The 20,692-nt window shown below is 45.3% G+C and overlaps 1 protein-coding gene and 1 long non-coding RNA gene across 2 annotated transcripts; both read right to left on the bottom strand.

The window, feature by feature from the left end:
- Nucleotides 1-1,465: 1,465 nt before the first annotated feature.
- On the bottom strand, nucleotides 1,466-19,815 carry LOC131246799 (70 kDa peptidyl-prolyl isomerase-like). Its single transcript, XM_058247211.1, has 13 exons — nucleotides 19,467-19,815; nucleotides 19,284-19,370; nucleotides 6,829-7,089; nucleotides 6,655-6,732; nucleotides 6,483-6,563; nucleotides 6,193-6,387; nucleotides 6,008-6,097; nucleotides 5,164-5,339; nucleotides 4,938-5,060; nucleotides 4,698-4,844; nucleotides 2,772-2,899; nucleotides 2,511-2,641; nucleotides 1,466-1,775 (listed from the first exon to the last, which is right to left on the bottom strand). Coding segments are annotated over exons 1-13 (1,668 nt in total). The 5' UTR covers nucleotides 19,636-19,815; the 3' UTR covers nucleotides 1,466-1,773.
- LOC131246800 (uncharacterized) lies at nucleotides 8,636-19,277 on the bottom strand. Its single transcript, XR_009171507.1, has 2 exons — nucleotides 19,075-19,277; nucleotides 8,636-9,367 (listed from the first exon to the last, which is right to left on the bottom strand). It is a non-coding gene; the product is annotated as an uncharacterized LOC131246800 (long non-coding RNA).
- Nucleotides 19,816-20,692: the final 877 nt, after the last annotated feature.

Raw genomic sequence — 20,692 nt, forward strand, 5'->3', positions numbered from 1 at the left:
TGCCATCGGTGCATCTGTCCATTTCTTTGGCTCGGATTACCTTCATACCATCAAATAGCTTTTTTAGATAGAAACCGGAGGGAACCACATGATGGATGGTCTAGATCAATCATCAGATCATTTTACGAGCCGTTTGGCATCAGCCAAAAACCCCCCCACTCTTTTTCATGGTTTGCCTACAGCTTCTCCGCAGTGGCAAAAAACTAGTCGTGGAGACTATATAATCACCGCAAAAACGCCCTCTAGTAGCATTGACAATGCATGTACTTATGTCATCCACGTCCTCAAACACCGTCATACATACGTCATTTGTGAAATTTCAGCCGGTTGAATGTACGAGTGTCAATGGACCGGACTCCAGCCCAAAAACTTAGAATTTTTAACAAGGCCAGCCCAGCAGCCCGGCCCAAAACAGTTCAAAATTCAGGCCGAGACCCCTTTTTTTTTTTTCTTTTTTTTTTTTAAACACACACACACACACCCCACACACTCACGCCTTAGTGGAATTTCACCACCTATGGGTACTCGAACCCTTGACCAGGTGTTGAAACTCCTGAGAGCCTACCAGTGGAGCAAGAGGTGGAACCAGAAGTAATCTCATCTTTAGTTACATCAATGGTATACACTGTAAGACTCCTATCACATGGCCACGCGATCTTTTTATCTTACCTAATATTGAATTATTCATATTGAGCAATTTCAAGAACTACACTATAGCTGTGATCATTATATAAAAATTTAGATAAATTTTGAATGGGACACTTGATTCGTAGTTCCTACACATAATTAAAACTCTAAAAAAGAGAAATGTAATGGATATGTTTCTCCTACCTTCATTTTTATTAAATAGATGTGATGAAAACAAACTCAATCATGTAATAAAAAGCTCAATCTCAAGTTTTCCTAAAGGTTTAAGGTGGGGAAGACCAAACATTATATGGAATCTCCATTATTGATGCATGCACGATCATATTATTCCACTACTCAAATTACATGCCCTGACTTGTTCAGCCCATTATTATCTTTTATCTGTGTAGGTGAATCTAAACCATACCTTAAACACCAACAACATTTCTTTTAATTTCCAAAATACCTTTTGTTGCATTTTAATTGCCTGCCCTGACCTCAAAATATTGAACTTCACATTTTTCAATTCACAAAATACCTTTCATTACATTTAAATATCTTCCCATATCCTTCATAATATTCAAGTATACCTTTCATTACATTAAAATATCTTCCCATATCCTTGGTAATATTCAAGTTTTCAACCCTATAAAATGGCCAAACGCTGCCTGCATCATACAGTATATATACAGACTTTTAGTGGCATCCAAACATGCCCAAAGCTTTTACTGGCCTGCTGGTGGAGGCTTGGAACGCTAATTGCATACTGGTACGTTTGTGGATGGTTCAAGTAGGCATGATCATGGACAAATTCTAGCTTATGATCATGAACATAGTGGAGTACAAACTTCAAAATGATTTAATTCACACACCAATCCAATGAGAGAAACTACAGCCACAAACCTCATTCTTCAGTTGTATAAAATGTATTATTCCCTACAGGTGTTAAAATACTGGTTCTTAGACAACGATCAAATTAAATCCCTTTAATGGACTTTCCTCCAGGCGTAGAAAATGGAGCCTCTCTCTCTCTCTCTCTCTCTCTCTCTCTCTCACACACACACACACACACATTCTTCTCAACCGACTTCCAAGGCTTAAGCTGCACTGTCAATGCCCACCGGCTCCGTGGCCTGGCCTCCAGATTTCTGCAGTGCAGAAAACAATATGAAGATAGGGCCGTCAGAAAACTATTAATTCACTATTCATTCAAAGACCATGTGGTACTCAATGGTTGTAGGGCTTTCAACAGGTGTTTGTCCAAACTTCTCGGACCAGATAAAAATCAGGTCTAGTTAGACCACCATCTTGGACCTAGTTAAAAGAGGGGTCTTGTCAGGTTCGGGTCAGGTCCACCATCTTGGACCTGGATATGGGTCAGGTCTAGTTGGATTGGTTTTAATAGTGCATTGGATATACATTAATAATTCTAGCAGCAGACAAGGTTGCTCAGCCACAAATGTAAGAGAGTCTATCTACACAGTGTCAAAAAAAGCACACGTGTGCAACCTAATGCATCCATTCGGGGTGGCCATGACCATGTGGATGCCTGTCTTTGACATGGACCTAAATGAAAACCAGGTCCAAACACCCAATGGGTACTCAAGATCGAGGGCCTGACCTTCCAAAAACAAGACCAGGACCCAAAAGACCTGGACCCGGAAAGACCCCAACCCAGCCACCCCACCTACTGACAGCGCCCTAAAGAACCCTCCAGTAATCTAAGCCAGTTATCTGACCACCACAATATGGGATGGATCTGAGAATATTTCCCTGGACAGGAGAGAGAGGCCAACTATATGAATGGCTTGAATAACCAAAAGGAGGGCCCCGCAAGTAAGCTGTAATCAATCAAACAATGTGCAGTTGCTTGGGGTACTCACATTGGATTCTAGCTGATTCTAGCTGCTCTAATTTGTTCATTCTAGCAAACATGTTTCCGTAGAACTTCGCCTCCTTTTTGTTATACTCTTTCAACTTCTCCTTCAATGTCTTGTACTCCAGCTTCACATCCCTGTCAGTAACAGAAAACCAGTACTCATGAACAGATGAAATTGTTGCCCCTTGAGCATCGAGGGCAATTTTGAAAATGTATGCAGAAAGGCAGCAGAGGTAATCAAGGAGAGTTGAGCATATGCCAATACCTGTTGTCAGGATCAATTTCAAGAGCCTTCTTGATATCAAGCTCAGCCAAATCAAGGTCGGCCAGCTGGATATATGCTTGGGCCCTTCTATAGAGAGCCTTGACATTTCTGCTCTCAATCTCCAACACCTGGCAAATACAAGTCCGCCCACACGTTAGCCCAAAGCGTAATTAGCTAAAGACAAAGTTCAGGGTTAAAAATCAGAATTCTGCCTTCGGAGCATGTATCAAATAGCCTCTAGTATGATATAGAGCATATAAATAGCTACTGAAACAGCAAGCATTATATCATATAATAGCTACTTAAACAGCTAGCATTCTTACTTTTGTCAGAGATGTTAAGTAGCATATCAGTATGTAATCCATGGGAAAGAAACTCACCGCACCAGCTCAGAGGACTATAGACGGACTCATTGAGTCTCGAGCCGAGTTGGTTGAGGCTACTCAATGCATTTATTTATTTTTGGAAAGGTAACACTCCAGAGATTGAACCATGGATCACTCACACAAACTACAGTCTCCACCAGCCCATCTACACACTACTCGATGAGTTCATTTATTTATTTATTTATTTATTTGAAGGATTACTTGATGTGTTTATGAAGCAGGTCTTCTACTAAAGTGTTTTTGTCATTCCCGGTACCCCATAAAGGTTCTTTTCAGTTAACAGACAGGCTTTCCATGCAACATTGTCTTCAATCAGAATCCCCATCTTCTTCTTCATGGTTTTCTCCTCCCTACAGTATATTTTTCTTCTAGGTGAGATGGAGAAGAGATCATCTTGCACATGGAAGAGTGCCAAATCCAGGCCATTCATTCAGTGGGCCCACCATGAACTTACTCCTGCGCCAACAATCAGACCACTCCATTTGGACATAGAATGTGGCCCACAGGTCATCTTTCTCCCAACCACCTCATTTTCTAATGCATGTGTAGCCTACCCCAAGTACTGAAATCAACCTGATTTTAAGACAACAAAATGTTCTGCAGGCTACAACCAAAAGCCAGCCCAGATCTGGCACAAGTTGTACAAGGCCTCTTTTTTTTCTTTTTTTTTTTTTCTATTTTAGAATGAATGCTTTCATTTTTAAATAATTACTCGAGGGGTCTTTTTTTTGTATTTTATAATGCAATGAATGATGTTTTTTTTAATAATTACCGACTGTCGAGCTTCGTTTGACACCCAAATAGAACGGACCATAACACCAAGGATCTGTAACCAATATAAGCCATTATGTCAGCTGTTATGAGTCTTATGACCAGCATAATGGACACTATTATTTCGGCCGTTTTCATCAAAGCAATTTCCATTGTCAGATACAACTGTTGTATCACAAGTTATGATACATCCTTTTTTTCTCTGCCAACACGTCACATCTATAGAATATCCAAGCGATTAAACAGGTGGGCCACACCTTGATGATCACCTATATGAATATCAAGACCAATCCACTCATCAATCAGGACAAAAAATCAAAATTGATGGACAGCCAATTGTATGACTAAGTGTAATGTTATGGTGTATGCTCAACTCAATAAGTAGATCAGCCTGATTTTTATATTAAGTGATCATCATTGTGCCTATTGGCAGGAAAATATGGTTGTACGGCAACTTATGATACAACCGCTAAATACCTCTCAAGAAAAAATGATACAACCACTATACCTGATCATTTATCTATTTAAATAGATACTTTTTTACTATAGAGTGCCACAAGTCAAGATATCAGGCTATGCTAAGACCATTATCAATTTACGCTTTCGGACAAGTCTCCGAGTTGACCCAAACTGACCCAGCAGATGTTAGTGGACACTTTTAAGTTGACCAAAAAAAAAAATGTCATCATATCAAACTGTTAGGGTTTCAAAAAAAATGCAGACAATAGATATTGAATTAGATAATTTCTCATAACAATTTCAAACATACCTTAGTGCACAGTTTCTCTGCCTGTTTGTAGTCTTTAAGCTTCAGCTTGCAGGCAGCATTGTTAAGGTTGCAGCTGAGCTTCAGCACTTTGGACTGTTTCTTCTCCTCTTCACTAAATGCACTGTCATGTTCAACTAACTTCGCAGCCTAAAATTCAAATGAGCATGAAAAATTAGAAGAAGAAAAAATCCACTTGGCGGAATGTCTAAAAAAATGAAGAACTTGCTCCAGTAATGTTACCTTCTCGTATCTCTTGGAAGCCCTCGCATATTTACCCGCTTTGAACAAAGCATTTCCTTCTTCCTTCTTTTTACCAGCGGCTTCAATCTTCTCCTCATTGTTCATATCCCATGATTCTTTCTCCTGTAAGATAATCATCAGGGCCAACATTGTTACGCTTCTCAATCTCCCACTCAAGGGGAATACACACTTGAGAAGGAAATGGAAGATAGGAAATATTACTGACCTTCACAAAGGAGACAAGCTCAACCTCGTAACATAAAGTGGAATGTGGGGGAACCACAGCCAATTCTTGCTTTGATTCGGTTGAAGAGAAAGCGTATTCTGGTGCAATTGTCACCAATGCAACCTCCCCCTTCTTCATCGTCATCACTGCTCTATCGAGTCCTTCGATAACTTGCTCTGTTAAAAAAAAAGGTTATCCCCATCATGTTTAGCTAGCAGCCTAGCACATGCATCCATACTAGAAGAATTTGCAAGCATTTCCCATCATTTATTACATGCCTCTATTGCACCTAGCCACATGCTGATCCAAACCAAGGATTTGAGACTCAGTGACTCAAACCAAATCGTTCAGTCATGAGTCAAGTCATGATTTGACCAAGTTGGAGGCTGACTCAGCAGAGTCAGGCCAAGTCACCCCATATTTTCAATGTTAACTCGCAGTATCCAGTCAGACTCAATAGTCCGAGTCAACTCAGGTGAGTTGCATCTGACTCAGACAGGTCATCGATCCATGATCAAAACCATTCATCTGGTAGACTCTAATTTGAGGGGCCGTGTGAAAAAGGGAAAAAAAAAAAAGGGTGAAAATCTTCATCATCTGCATAAAGTTGAGATGTACAATATTGTTCTACACTGCCCATTATATAGATAAAGATGATCTCCCATCGGTGGGTTTTTTGCTGCATGGCATCCCATCCACTGTAGGACTTACTAGATGAACAAACAAAATGGCTGACAGAAAAGGAGCAAGAGGTGAGCAACAATGAAATAAATTAATAGCAATGCCAGCAGATCTCATGTTACACCTAATCTAGCACGAATTTATGCAAGAGAACTGATGTTACCTTCATCCGTCTTGAACTCAAATGGCTCCTCCTCATCATGGCCCTTTTTAAGGAACACAGTTCCATCTTGCAGCTTCCCAATCAGTTTCACTGGAAGAATCAAAAGCAACTTTAGAGACTGCACATTTCAAATTTCTAACTGGCCCAAAATGCACATATGGCTCTTTTTTTCCTGAGATGTTTACCTGTGACAACAGCTCCGTCGTTTGGGCGCTCATAGTTCTCTCCTTCCTTGAGGATCTTCTTCAAGACCTTCTTATCAGGTGTAACCTCTGTGACTGTCTTCCAAGAAACCAGCTCGAGTTCAATGTGAAGACTTGTATTGGGCAGAACCGCACCTTCATTGCCAGAAGCTGGTCTACCCTTCTCCCCAAATGCATCTGGACATCAGATAAATGATTGATGAACATTAGGATTCACAGAGAATTCCCATCAATGTGGCCTCAAAAGAGAGAGCTCAGGACAGCAAGCTTACATTGGGGCTTCACAGTGAGAAGCGCCTTTTCTCCCTTTTTCATCGTTTTCACAGCTCTCAAAAGTGCAGCACAAAAATACCCTGATTGCGGCATTACCACACCATATGTCAAAAATCAAACAACTCCCACAACAAAGTTCTCATTGACAACAAAAGCATGTCAGGAACTAACCATCTTTAACAGTGAACTCCACTCCTTCCTCAGATTTGGAGAAGACAGTTCCATCTTCGAGCCTAGCTTCATATTTCACTGCAGAAGGATAATAAAGACGAAGTTGAGCCACCCGGTTCAGCAAACCATATTTTCTTACACTGCAGATTCAAGTCAGGGTGCAAAAATATATACCAAAGACTTCGTCGAGGTCTTTTGGGTTCTCCCATTTCTCTCCCTCTTTGAGAATCTTCTTGAAGATGCCTCCATCTTTGCAAATGTCCTTGACACTGGACCATGAGAGCAGCTCGACATCAAATTGGAGCGTGGCATTGGGAGGAATGGTTGGTGGAGAGCCTGCCTCGCCATAGGCCAGTTCAGGAGGAATGGTGAAGATGGCATTCTCACCCTTCTTCATTGTCTTGATTCCTTGATCCCATCCCTTGATCACTTGGCCTATCATGAAAGAAAAAACAGACCTCACAAGTAAGATGGTGAGGCACACATGCTGCAGTTAGGAAATGTGAAACTAGGGCGTTTTCTTCTTCCCTTGTAACTATCACATATAAGTATAACAATGAACACAAGAACATATGCATGCTCCAGTAATTTATAGTATTGTTCCCTAGAACTCCACCACAGCCAGTCAGCCAGATGACTTCGCAGGCAGAATGAAACTTACAGTTAAAATTCCAAAGCATGTCTGTTTGACATGTTTTTACCACGAGGTTTTTTATTTTTTATTTTTTTAAAAAAACAAAAAAAAAGAAGATGCAAGTCATTTGCCTCAAATATATTCACCTGGCCTAATGAATCATTTTAACTGGACAAATTTACGACACTGTTACTTTCAATAAAAAGGAATCATGAGGCAAATCAATGCATTTAAACCTCCAGCCATCCAGCACACTCCGCAACAAAACAACTCACCAGAACAGACCTCAAGAGACCAAAACAGAATGTCACGGCAAGTCCCACCAGTTTCAGTCTCCAGGCAGTCCCTCTCCAAGACTGCTACTCAAAATCCATGTTCTCAAGCAGATTCGCATTGACCCATGCAAGAATGTAACCTTGTCTCAAATATAATTGGAGTTGTACAATGGACCTTTCTGCCTTATTTTGGCAGGAATTCCAATTCACAAAGTGAGCCCACCCATGATCAGCAAAGATTGTCAGATAGGGAACCCAACATGAATTACATGGAACTGTGAAAATAATCATGATTAGATAATAACACAAAAAAAGGACATGCAATATGGACGTAAACAGTTAACAATGGCCATGCAGTCCATTTTGCAGGACCTCATTCAAAGGGTCAGGATGATCCAGGACATACTAGGGGCATTTACAATCCATAGTGAATCCCTCCTACCAATGATCCATGTCATCATATATGGGTCCACCTGACCCAGCATTTTAATTTACAACATACTAAGGTAATAAATCTAATGCCTGGGTAAAAAGCATCAGCCTTGCTTCCAAATATTTGTTTATGCTGTATGTCTTCCGAAGAGATGGTTAACCACTTGCTGATCCATTGTTCCTTCACGTATTCAGTTTGGTCTGCCTTGCTTTCTTGTTTCAAGATTAGTTGGTGTTTTCCCAAAGATGTGGACATGCTTCTGAAAGCTTGGCACGGGGTTCGCTTTCGTAAAAACAATTCCAGGATTTGGCGTATGGGTATTTTGGCCGTGTGGTGGGCGCTTTGGATTGAAAGAAACAAGAGGTGTTTTCAGAATGAGGCGAAGCCAGCCCACTTAGTTTCATCTCATGTTAAATGCTTCATTGCTGAATGGACGTCCCAAAGGATTGGGACTAATGTAGATCCTTCTTTCCTTTCATCATAGGGGCCTGCCTCCTCAGCAGTGTCCTTTTTTTTCTTTTTTCTTTTTTTTTCGTCTTTAATTCAAGTTATCTTTCAAAAAAAAAAGCATCAGCCTTGGAGTTTAGTCACATCAATCCTAAGTGAAGCAGACAAAACAATGTTTTTTTTATAAATAAAAATAATTAAAATAATTAAAAAAACGATAGCAGACAAAACAATGTGGATTCACTGTCTATGCTTTAAATTCAAATCCAAAGCATACTGTGAAGCAAATTGTTCCGATGAAAATTCCATGGCCTTTTGGAAGGAGCTCACTTCAACAACCGGAAGAATTCGATCGAGGAGATGGTATAGATCATACAATAGACAGTATTGAACTGCAGTTGAAGTGAAAGCAAGATTTTTGAATATGCAAGAAACGCCAGTCCACCAATCATGCTTAAGATAAATTAGCGTACGTTCTATGTTGATTCCAAACGGATGGATATCTTATGAAGCATGGCCCAAAAATCACAGAAGTCGAACAATCATAACTGTCCAAACATCAGTTATTTGCCATCATACTTAGACCATTGACCATGTCTATCCATTTGATGGCCAAAGTTCAAATGGTTAGGATCATTAGATCAATGAAATTTTTGGACCACACCCCAACCATAATAGTGCCCACAAATTGGACCGACCTAATGCCATCCAACAATCCTAACCATCCAATCATCAGCCATTTCCCATTCAAATTGGACTAGTAACCACACCCATCCATTTGACAGCCAACAGTTCACAATAATCAGACGAATGTAACTTTTGGATCACGCCCCATCCAAAACGCAGCCTACAATTGAAGACTGCAATTTTCAACATCGACATCCATTTTTTATCTTCATCTTTCAACTTCTAAAATTCGGATTCCTACTGTTGGGGACAAAAGATACAGAGTTCGGAGACTCGGACTTAATGCCTCGGGTCGCCAAAGGATGTGTCAGATCCGAGGCATGGTTCACTAAACCGAGACAGAAGTTAAGTCGGTTCGGACGACACATCAGCAATCCGGGCATGCATCGGGCTGATCTAAGTTAAGTCGGTTCGGACGACACATCAGCAATCCGGGCATGCATCGGGCTGATCTTCTTATCAGATCGGCCAGCGCAAGATAATGCCTCATCCCGAATATCTTGGGATAAGATCCCCGACCCCGAAGATCACGGGATCGGATGAAGACTGGAGACGGGCACGATCCTATCTCCGTGATACCAGGAGAGGATCCCGCCCACGATATCAGGAGAAGAATCCTCGCACGATTAAATGCTCCAGCAGCTATAAAAGAGGAACCTCCATCGTCTTGTGAGGTATGCAAAAAATTCTTTCTCAAAACCCCTCAATACATTTAGACCCAGAATCCAGGCCTGACTTAGGCATCGGAGGGTCCCCTGCTCAGGCCAGGGTCTCCTTTGTCCTCTTTCCGTGCAGGTATACGAAGGTCTAAGAGGACGAACCAGACTTTTGCATCAACAGTTTGGCGCCGTCTGTGGGAACCGTACATAAAAGTCATCTCGTATTTCTATATTGAATTCCATGGTGATGACTAGAAGGACGGTCCCAGAAGAAGATTTGAATGAGATTGCGATTACAGGGCCAGCGGGTCCAGTCGCGGTCCCCGCAGCCCAGAACCCACCTAACAACCGCCAACGAGGAGCGACCAGAACAAGCAACAATCAGCGGGGTCGCAACGATAGGCGGTTGGACCAGGAGGTTCAAGAAATCCGGTCTGATATGAATATGATGAAGCAGATGCTAGAACGAATGTATCAGCAGCAAATGCAGCCACTCCCGCATCCTCAAGGAGAGACAGCGCACGTACCGACTGCGGCGGTTGATCCTCAACCTTCCACGCCGCAATCTTTCCGGCCGAGCCAACCCCAAGGCGAATCAGAACCATCTCCAGCGCAGTCGGCCAACGCTTCCCTGCCCCCGACCGATCTTCGACACGAGATAGAGCGAAGAAGGCGCAACCGCCCTTCCATGGAAGGCACAGCAGAGAGCAGTGAACCTTGGAAAGCCGACATTCAGAATTTTAAAAGAGAAGTGCGGGAAGAAATGGCGAAAGAGATGGCGGACATGAAGCATGGCCGGAATATGTATTCGGCCAGATCCGAAGCAAAGGCGTCCCCCTTTGTGGACTCGGTAATGAAGGCTCGTTGCCCGAAAGGTTTCGGTTACCTCAAATCACTCCTTTCACCGGCAAGACCGACCCGACGGAGCATATCGAATGCTTCAGAACCTATATGGAGCTCTACGATGCCTCGGATACAGTAATATGTCGGGTCTTTTCTCTTACATTGACCGATGTAGCTCGACTGTGGTTCAAACAGTTGAAACCAAAGTCCATCAGCTCATTCGTTGAGCTGAGCAACGCCTTCCTTACTAACTTCATCGGCGGAAAAAAGAAATTAAAGCCCCCTGCACATCTGAACAACATCGTTCAAAAGCAGGGAGAGCTATTGAAAGATTATATCAAGCGTTTCAATTTCGAATCCCTTCAGGTTCGAAAACATTCAGAAGAAACGGCTCTCAATGCGCTCATGCAAGGAGTTAGAAATAAACCATTCCTGGCATCTCTAGACAAAACTCCGCCCGATACTCTGGCGGAATTTATGGCACGGTCGGATAAGTACGCAAACGCCGAAGAAACGCGAATTCTGCGTGAAACTAAAACTTTGGTCAAAAAGTCGGCCAAAAAGGAAGCCGACTGGGCCGGAGGAAGGAAACGCAAGGATGATCAAGCGTATGATGAGCGAAGATCAGGCAAACGACCAGATCGAAGATTTTCCACATACACCCCCCTGAACAAGACTCAGGAGCAGGTATTAATGGAAATCAAAGGCGAAGGCTTTGTCAACTGGCCTAGTAAGCTCAGGAGTAATCCTAATCGGCGGGACAAGGATAAATACTGCCATTATCACCGTGATCACGGGCATAACACGAGTGATTGCCGTCACCTAAAGGAGGAGATCGAACGACTCATAAAGGACGGCCGACTCAAAGAACATGTGGTTAAAGCTGGGGCGACCAAGGGACGTCCGACCGAGAGTCAGCCTATAGAAGAAATCCGGACAATTATCGGTGGTCCGCGAGGTGGGGGCGATTCGAACAATGCTCGAAGGAATCATGCGAGAAAACTTAGTCAGCCTAAGTCCGAGCTAATGATTATAGATCGGCCACCGAAGGAGAAGAAAAGGGAAAGATATTGCATTTCGTTCACAGAGGAAGATACCCGAGGTATCTATCACCCCCACGATGACGCGTTGATTGTCACCCTGACTATCGCTAACCGAAAAGTGTTCCGGATACTCGTCGATACGGGGTCATCTGCAGACGTGTTGTTTACTCAGGCGTTCGACAAAATGGGGATCGAACGATCCATGCTACGCCCAGTTCGGACCCCGTTAATCGGTTTTTCCGGAGGACAAGTACTGCCCGAAGGGATTGTCTCGTTACCACTCACTGCTGGTAGTCCCCCACATCAGACGACTATGATGATCGAATTCTTGGTCGTCGATCAACCCTCAGTATACAACGCAATACTCGGCCGACCTTCATTGAGTCTCCTCCAGGCCGTGGTATCCACATACCATCTTTCACTGAAATTCCCGACTGAGTCGGGAGTAGGAATTGTCAAAGGAGACCAGCAAGATGCGAGGCGTTGTTACATGATAGCTGTAAAGGGAACCGCCGGCAAAAGTCCGATCAACATATCAACGATCGAATCATTGGACCCTCGGGACGAGAGTCATGAACGAGGGCAGCCGGTCGAAGATCTTATCTCAGTCCCCTTGGTCGAAACAAATGGATCCAAGACGATACGAATTGGCTCGTCTTTACAGACCCCCTTGAAAGAAAAGCTGATAGCCCTGCTCCGTAGGTACGCCGACGTATTTGCCTGGTGTCATGAAGATATGCCCAAGATCGACCCCTCTGTGATAACTCACCGACTCAACATCGATCCGTCATATCGACCGATCCGACAGAAGCGACGACCGCTCGGCCCTGAACGATACGCCATCATTGAAGAAGAAGTCAACAAACTCCTCTAGGCTAATTTCATAGAAGAAATACACTATCCAGAATGGGTCGCGAATGTCGTGCTTGTGAAGAAATCCAACGGGAAGTGGCGAGTCTATATTGACTATACTGACTTAAATAAAGCCTGCCCGAAGGATAGCTTTCCGCTTCCAAGGATAGACCAGCTAGTAGATAGTACCGCCGGACATGAGCTCCTTAGTTTCATGGATACATATTCAGGGTATAATCAAATTGCAATGCATCAAACAGATAAATCAAAAACTACCTTTGTCACTGACAAAGGCCTTTATTGTTACCGAGTAATGCCATTTGGTCTGAAGAATGCCGGCGCAACTTATCAAAGATTAGTTAACAAAATCTTTGCTCGGCTTATAGGCCGAACCATGGAAGTATACATTGACGACATGCTCGTCAAAAGTATACACGCGGCAGATCATGTGAATGATTTGGAAGAAATGTTTCTCATCCTCCGAAAGTTTCGGATGAAGCTGAATCCGAGTAAATGTGCTTTTGGGGTGGGCTCTGGAAAGTTCCTCGGTTTCTTGGTTAGTAAGCGAGGAATAGAGGCAAACCCTGAGAAGATAAAGGCTTTGATTGATATAGAATCCCCTAAAACCATTAAGGACATCCAAAGGTTGACTGGACGAGTCGCAGCACTTAATCGGTTCCTGTTCAGAGCCACGGATAAATGTCTCCCTTTCTTCAAACAGTTGAAAGGAAGACAAACAATGGGTTGGACGGAAGAATGTGAAGCGGCATTCCAGCAATTAAAATCATATCTCGGTTCTCCACCTCTCTTATCAAAACCCGAATCAGGGGAGTCCCTGCTCCTTTACCTAGCAGTATCCGAGGCAGCGGTTAGCTCGGCTTTGATACGAGAATCCGAAGGAAAGCAACTGCCGGTTTATTACGTCAGCAAGGCATTATTGCCAGCTGAAACGAAATACCCAAGCTTGGAAAAAGTGGCCTTGGCTTTAATAACTTCCTCTCGCCGACTCAGGCCGTATTTCCATGCCCATACCATCATCGTGATGACCGATCTTCCGCTTCGCCAGGTATTGCAAAAACCAGAAGCTTCCGGCCGACTCACGAAGTGGGCTATCGAACTAAGTGAGTTCGACATTCAATACAAACCGAATGTAGCAATCAAAGGGCAAGCCGTAGCTGATTTTATTGCCAAGGGAACACCACCAACCGAACTCCCGGTCAACGATATGCCAAAGGATGTTGCAGTTCCCTGGAAACTGTTTGTCGACGGTTCTTCCAACTCGAAGGTCAGTGGGGCCGGGGTTGTGCTAGAAACTCCCGATCATACCTACATACAGTATGCCTTGCGACTTGGATTCCAAGCGTCGAACAATACAGCAGAATATGAAGCATTGTTACTCGGCCTCCGACTCGCCGCTAGCATGGGAGTCACGCACCTAAGTATTTTCAGCGATTCTCAGTTGGTTGTTAATCAAGTTACCGGTGTATACCAGACACGGAAAGACCAATTAAGAGCATACATGGAGAAAGCGAAAGAACTTATCAATGGATTTCAACTCTGTCATGTCGCTCGGATCCCTCGTACAGAAAATGGCAAAGCCGATTTATTAGCAAAGCTCGCCTCCGCCGATGAAGATGATATACCCAGGTCCGTCCCTGTCGAATACGTCGATAAGCCGAGTATAAATGAACCAATTAGCGAGGCCGTCAATACAATCGACTCGGAACCATCCTGGGTCGATCCAATCCGCCAATACCTTGACAAGGGAAAGCTGCCTGGAGATCGTGCCGAGGCTCGACGAGTTAAGATCCGAGCCTCCCGTTACACCATACTCAATGGAACCCTCTATAAGAAAGGTTACCACGCTCCATTGCTGCGGTGCCTCAAACCCAGCGAGGCGAACTATGTATTACGTGAAATCCATGAAGGAATCTGCAGAAACCACTCTGGAGGGCGATCTCTTGCCCACAAGGTCCTACGACAGGGATATTACTGGCCCACTATCCAACACGACGCTCGCAAGCTCGTCCAAAGATGCGACAAATGCCAACGGTTCGCGGCAATTCCGAGGCAAGCCCCCGAGGCACTGACGCCGATGACTGGTCCCTGGCCCTTCGCACAGTGGGGTGTCGACATCATAGGTCCACTCCCTATGGGAAAAGGTCAGACTAAGTTTGTTGTGGTAGCAGTGAATTATTTCACGAAATGGGCCGAGGCAGAGTCATTAGCTAAAATAACCGAGCAGAAGATTACCGAGTTGGTATGGAAAAACATTATCTGCCGATTCGGAGTACCCCGTACCATTATTACAGACAATGGAAGGCAATTTGATAATAGGAGCTTTCGCGAGATGTGCGACAACCTCGGAATCAGAAACGTCTATTCTTCACCTCATCATCCTCAAACTAACGGACAAGTTGAGGCGGTTAACAAGATTATCAAGCAACATCTTCGGACCAAACTTGACCAGGCCAAAGGAGCATGGGCCGAAGAGCTCCCGAAAATTCTTTGGGCTTACCGAACTACAGCTCGAACCGCCACGGGAGAAACTCCCTTTTCACTCGCGTATGGCTCGGAAGCCGTCACTCCCGTTGAAATCAGATTACCTTCGGCTCGAGTCACTTCTTTCAATGCGGAAGAAAATGAAGAACTCCTTACACTCGGGCTCGACCTTCTGGACGAACAAAGGGAAGTGGCGCGGCTGCGCACGGAGGCACGGCAACGACAAGTGGCTCGGTTCTACAATACCAGAGTTAAGATCAGGAGGTTTCGAATGGGAGATATGGTTCTCCGAAAAGTATTTTCCAATACCAAGGAATTTGGATCGGGTACGTTGGGACCCAATTGGGAAGGACCTTATATCGTCTCGGGCACCATCCGACCAGGAACGTATCGGCTAGAAGATCTAAACGGACAATCATTGCCTCATCCTTGGAACGCTGAGCACCTCAAGATTTACTATCCTTAGCTCGGTACTCAATGTTTAAAGACTCTGAACTAAGGAAGATTAAAGTCAAGTCAAATGAATAAAACTAAGCGTTTTCTTTCATTCATCAACCACATGCGAGTACAACATGTGAATACATCGTTTTTTTTTTAAAAAAAAAAAAACACAAGGGGCCCTGATTACTGTCCTCCAGTAGGAGCGGTACCCGAAGCATTCTCGCATGTGCCGACCTCATCCCCAGCAGTGACTTCAGCAGCGGCGTCCGGGTTCTCGGATTCCGAGGCTCCTCCTCCCTCGATTTCCGAGAGATCAAGGTCAGGAAAAGATTTCTTTATGTCTTTGACACATTCCAGATATCCGCTTTGGAACAAGCGATCCCTCTCATCCTCGAACTCCGCTGACTCAAGGAAAGCTTAGACGGCTTGGTCCCTAGCCTTCTCAGCCTCCCGAGTCTTCTCGTTGGCCTGCTGAACATGCTCCGCCGCCTCAAGTTTAGCCCGAGCCAAGTCATCTGCACAGGAGGCATGGACTGCGAGAACTCGTCGGTTCTCTTCTTCAGCTCTGGAAAGGAGAGCCGATACCCGAGTAACCTCGGCTTGCGCTTCATCAAGGGCTCTCCTGGAGGAGGCCGCCTCTGCTTTTGCGTCCTCGGCAGCTTTCCGGGCAAGGGCCGCCTCGCCTATCAGAACGCCGACCCGAGTTTCGGCATCCTCGCGTCGCCCTTCGGCTTCCGACAGAAGAGTCTGCAGCCGATGAGTCGAAGATAACTCTTTGCTGGCCTTAATAAAGCAGGGAGCGAGTTCGAAAAGCACCCTTGCTGCATGGCCGACGGTTTACGATGAAGGAGCGTTGTAGAGACTGATGAACTCTTTTTCGCTCCCATGGGCTAAGGCCCAGGGAACCATCCCCGACACCACCTTCTGCAGGACGGACGGCCCTTCTTGGTTCGTTTCCTCCCCTCTGGAGGATGCAGTCCTTGTCTCTTCTTCCCCTCTGGAAGACGGAGCCCTAGTCTCTTCCTCCTGTCTCGGAACATCCGTCGCAACGTGTCCCGAGTCGGGTGCCGCCTGAGGTTCCGAGGCTGCGGCCACCGTCACTTCCGCCCTTTTTTCAGGGTCAGAAATTACGACGACAGTAGGGGCAGAAGAACTCGCAGGCTCCTTCTCCTTCCGCACCACCCTCTGTCTCTTCGGCGGCCGAGGCTCCGACAGAAGAACCGATCGCGGAGGAGCCTTTAACTTCGAAACCGCCCTAAGAGGAGGACGAGCTTCAGTCATTTCCGAGGGGGCCGACTCGGGAACAATCCTGAGATGGGGTCGAGCTTCGGGCAAATCTGAAAATTAAAAAAAAAAAACGAAGTCAGGAAAAATTCAGAAGATACATGAAGATACATTTTCAGTTACCTGTGACGGCCGAGTCTAGACCTGCGAGATGAAGACGCTCCGGCTGTAAGAGCACCTTCCAGAACCTGTCTGCCGGATCCAACGTCCTCAACTCTTTGATCCGAGCTGAAGCACTGGAGCCGAGCTTTTGCCGCTTCTTCGGAATATCCTGCAGACACAAGCCCGTCAGACTCAGAATCTTACAAAAATAAAGAAGGGCAAGAGAGAAGACCCAAGTCACCTGCTCTCTGGAACGCCCGAGGAACACGAGCCTCGTAGGACCCGGACTCAGCCGTCTCCCAGCGACCGCAGGCCCAGAACCAACGTTCTCTCCAATGTTTGTTGGAAGTGGGAGGGTCAGTTATTAGGGAGCCGCCTCCGCCCCGCCAAGCAGCGAAGACATAAAAGTCAGGGTAGTTCGGGTTCACGCGCACTTGGTATAAGTGGAGAAATTCGTCGACTGTTAGCGGTGGCTGTTCCATCTCAACCCACAGCACCGCACACCCGAATAAGTTCCTCCACCCATTCGGAACTACTTGCCTCGGAGCAATCTGAATACGAGATAAAACTCCCCGGACAATGGCCTGAAGGGGCAGGCGCAAGCCGCATTGCATTGAGACTTGGTAGATCGCGACCGCCCCAGCAGGAGGATGATCCGGCAAGTCATTCGGACAGGGGAGATAAGTGATAACCGATTCGGGGATGTGATACCCGATTCGGATTCTGTCTAAATCCGCCTCAGTTAAAACTGAAGGAACCGGGCCACTTAGATCATCCCCCGATCCTTCTCCTTCAGACTCGGCGTGTCTCGACTTATCAACAGGAACCGACCCAGAGGTTCCTTCGGCAATCAATATTTCCTCTTCCTCCTCCTCTTCTTCCTCCATGCCCCTTGAAAAATTAGGCCTTCCCGGGCGGGTTAGTAAAGACAACCCACCACGAGAAGGATCAATGGAAGCAGGGCGCTCCGCCGGAACTTCAGTAACCCTCTCAGAAAGAAAAGCAGCGTTCGCATCAACTGCAATCTCTGTTAGTAAGGAAGGCGATTCCGCAACATTCCAAAAACGTTGCGCTTCGCCTTCATCTCCGGAAACTCCCTCCTGGGGACTTCGAGAACCTCTAGCTGCCATTATCACTAAATAGAGAGGAAGGAGAGACTCACCGGAGGGAGGAAGGAAAACGGAAATGGCGAAAGGAGCCGCTGACAGTTAAGGAAGAGGAAAGGAAGAAGACGAAAGACCGAAAAAGCTCCAAAGAAAATGCAAAGCGGGAATGGCAGTAGAAGTTCGAAATGCGGGACCCCCACCATTTTATAAGATTGCCATGTGGCGGAAGCAATTAATGGGGAAATGATTCGACGCCTGCATCGACTCCTCCACTCGACACGTGGCGCACGTCGACTAACAATAATAATGCCCTTGCTACGTGTCCAACCCTCATTGGCGGGTGAGCGATTTGACGGCTGTCGGCGCATGCGATGTCAGAAACCGAATCATCTCCCGTCAAAGGCGACACAGAATGCATTAAATGACTACTTATTGTCTCGGACTAAGTTATGAGCCGACTCAAAACTCGCTACTCCTAAGTGTAATATGAAACACACGGAGTAATGGGGCTTACTGTTGGGGACAAAAGATACAGAGTTCGGAGACTCGGACTTAATGCCTCGGGTCGCCAAAGGATGTGTCAGATTCCAGGCATGGTTCACTAAACCGAGACAAAAGTTAAGTCGGTTCGGACGACACATCAGCGATCCGGGCATGCATCGGGCCGATCTTCTTAAGTCGGTTCGGACGACACATCAGCAATCCGGGCATGCATCGGGCTGATCTTCTTATCAAATCGGCCAGCGCAAGATAAAGCTTCATCCCGAATATCTTGGGATAAGATCCCCGACCCCGAAGATCACGGGATCGGATGAAGACTGGAGACGGGCACGATCCGATCTCCATGATACCAGGAGAGGATCCCGCCCACGATATCAGGAGAAGAATCCTCGCACGATTAAATGGTCCAGCAGCTATAAAAGAGGAACCTCCATCGTCTTGTGAGGTATGCAAAAAATTCTTTCTCAAAACTCCTCAATACATTTAGACCCAGAATCCAGGCCTGACTTAGGCATCGGAGGGTTCCCTGCTCAGGCCAGGGTCTCCTTTGTCCTCTTTCAGTGCAGGTATACGAAGGTCTAAGAGGACGAACCAGACTTTTGCATCAACACCTACCATGCTTCCTTTCTTTTCTCTTTTCTTTTTTTTTTTAAATGCTAGAGAAAGACAACAACTACAAACAGAAAACATCGCTACCCGGCCGATAAACTAACAAAAACAGAAAGGTAAAAAACAAATAGAAAACAACCAACCCCAGATACTGAAGTGAAAAGCCCAGCAAAAAATTAAAAATAAATAGATCAAACACCCAACTTCCCACCTTGACCGAGCTTGAACTTGAACGGCGACCCCCTATCTCGGCTCGAATCGAACTGGGTCCCATCAAGCAATGTTCCAGTATAATGAACTGCAAATCCAACAAAGACCCAATTCACAAAACCTCACAAAATAATGCAAGAACGGATGAAATGAAAAGGAAACAGAGTAGAATAAGATAAGCTACCTTCGACTTCGTCTCCATTCTCGGGCGTATCCCATCCTTCTCCTTCCTTGAGAAGCTTCTTCTTCAATCCTTCCTTTCCAATCTCCCTCTCTTCTCCTACTTTCAGAATCGTGCTCTCTCCTGGAAGACCCATCTCCTCCGCCGCTGGAAGGTCGAAATCCTCGTCCATGGCCGATCAAAAAAACCAAAGTAGACGAACTCCAACGAAAAATGGGGTTTGGGTTTTTGTTTTCCGGGATTGGTAACGCGGGAAAAACGATAAATGGTTTCGGAAACCCTTGTGCTGGTTGATAGGAGGAAAAGAAAGAGAGGGTTTTAACGGAGTAAGGTTTCCAGAGACTTCCGAGAGAGCGAGAGAGAGAGAGGGGATCGACTCACGCGAGTGAGGTGAAGATAGCAGAATGTGCGTACTCCACACGCGGAAAATTGGCACGTGTGTGAGATGTATGGCCGTTCATCGTCGATGGACCCAGAAAATCTCTGTTTTCGTACATCGTGTGGAAGAGAAGACAAGTGATATTTTTATTTATTTTTTGTGTAGGGCAATTGGTTTTATTTTCTAACAGCCATTTTTTTACGTGCAAGTGTGGCTTGGATCTGAAGTGGACACGCGTCTAACTGCGGCCAGAGCATTTTCATAGTGGCTAGATCATGATCGATGGCCCGGATCTTGCACGAATGTATACCCAAGCCCGTTTACCATCTCACATGCGCGAGTACCGTTAATGGGAGTCAAGGAGGGTCCAGATGGTTCCAGAGCGTTGAGACTTGTGCAGATGTTAAGCTACGTTTTGTTTACCAGTTTTGATGGGTGGTTGGGATTGGTGGGTGGAAGTGAGGAGAGCGAAAATTGGGGGAACGGATTGGCAACTCCCCCTGACACCAGCCCCGCGGCTGGTGGTCGGTGCTCTGTGGGGCCCATAATGATGTATTTGTTTCATCCATCTTTACAGAAGATTTTATGGCTTGAACCCAAAAATGAGACCTATATAAATCTCAGGTAGACCACACCATATGAGAACAATGGTGATTGGATATCCACCATCAAAATCCTCCTAAGGCCCACTGTACCCTTTATTTGACATCCAATATGTTGATTGGGTCATACAAGCCCAGATGAATGGAAAAAAACAAAAATCAGCTTGATCCAAAACTTTTATAGCACCAAAATGTTTTTTAATGGTCGACGATCATTCAACACTGTTTCCTGTAATGTGGTCCACTTA

The sequence above is a fragment of the Magnolia sinica genome, chromosome 5 (genome assembly GCF_029962835.1).
Source record: "Magnolia sinica isolate HGM2019 chromosome 5, MsV1, whole genome shotgun sequence".
In the NCBI taxonomy this organism is placed as follows: Eukaryota; Viridiplantae; Streptophyta; class Magnoliopsida; order Magnoliales; family Magnoliaceae; genus Magnolia; species Magnolia sinica.

Bases quoted from the DNA above. Each gene is read 5' to 3' on its own strand.
- LOC131246799 (XM_058247211.1), bottom strand. From the start codon at position 19,635: ATGGACGAGGATTTCGACCTTCCAGCGGCGGAGGAGATGGGTCTTCCA. The intron at 19,371-19,466 runs GTAGCTTATCTT...TTGGATTTGCAG, and splicing joins GAATGGAGACGAAGTCGAAG to TTCATTATACTGGAACATTG. The intron at 5,061-5,163 runs GTCAGTAATATT...ATTATCTTACAG, and splicing joins AGCTTGTCTCCTTTGTGAAG to GAGAAAGAATCATGGGATAT.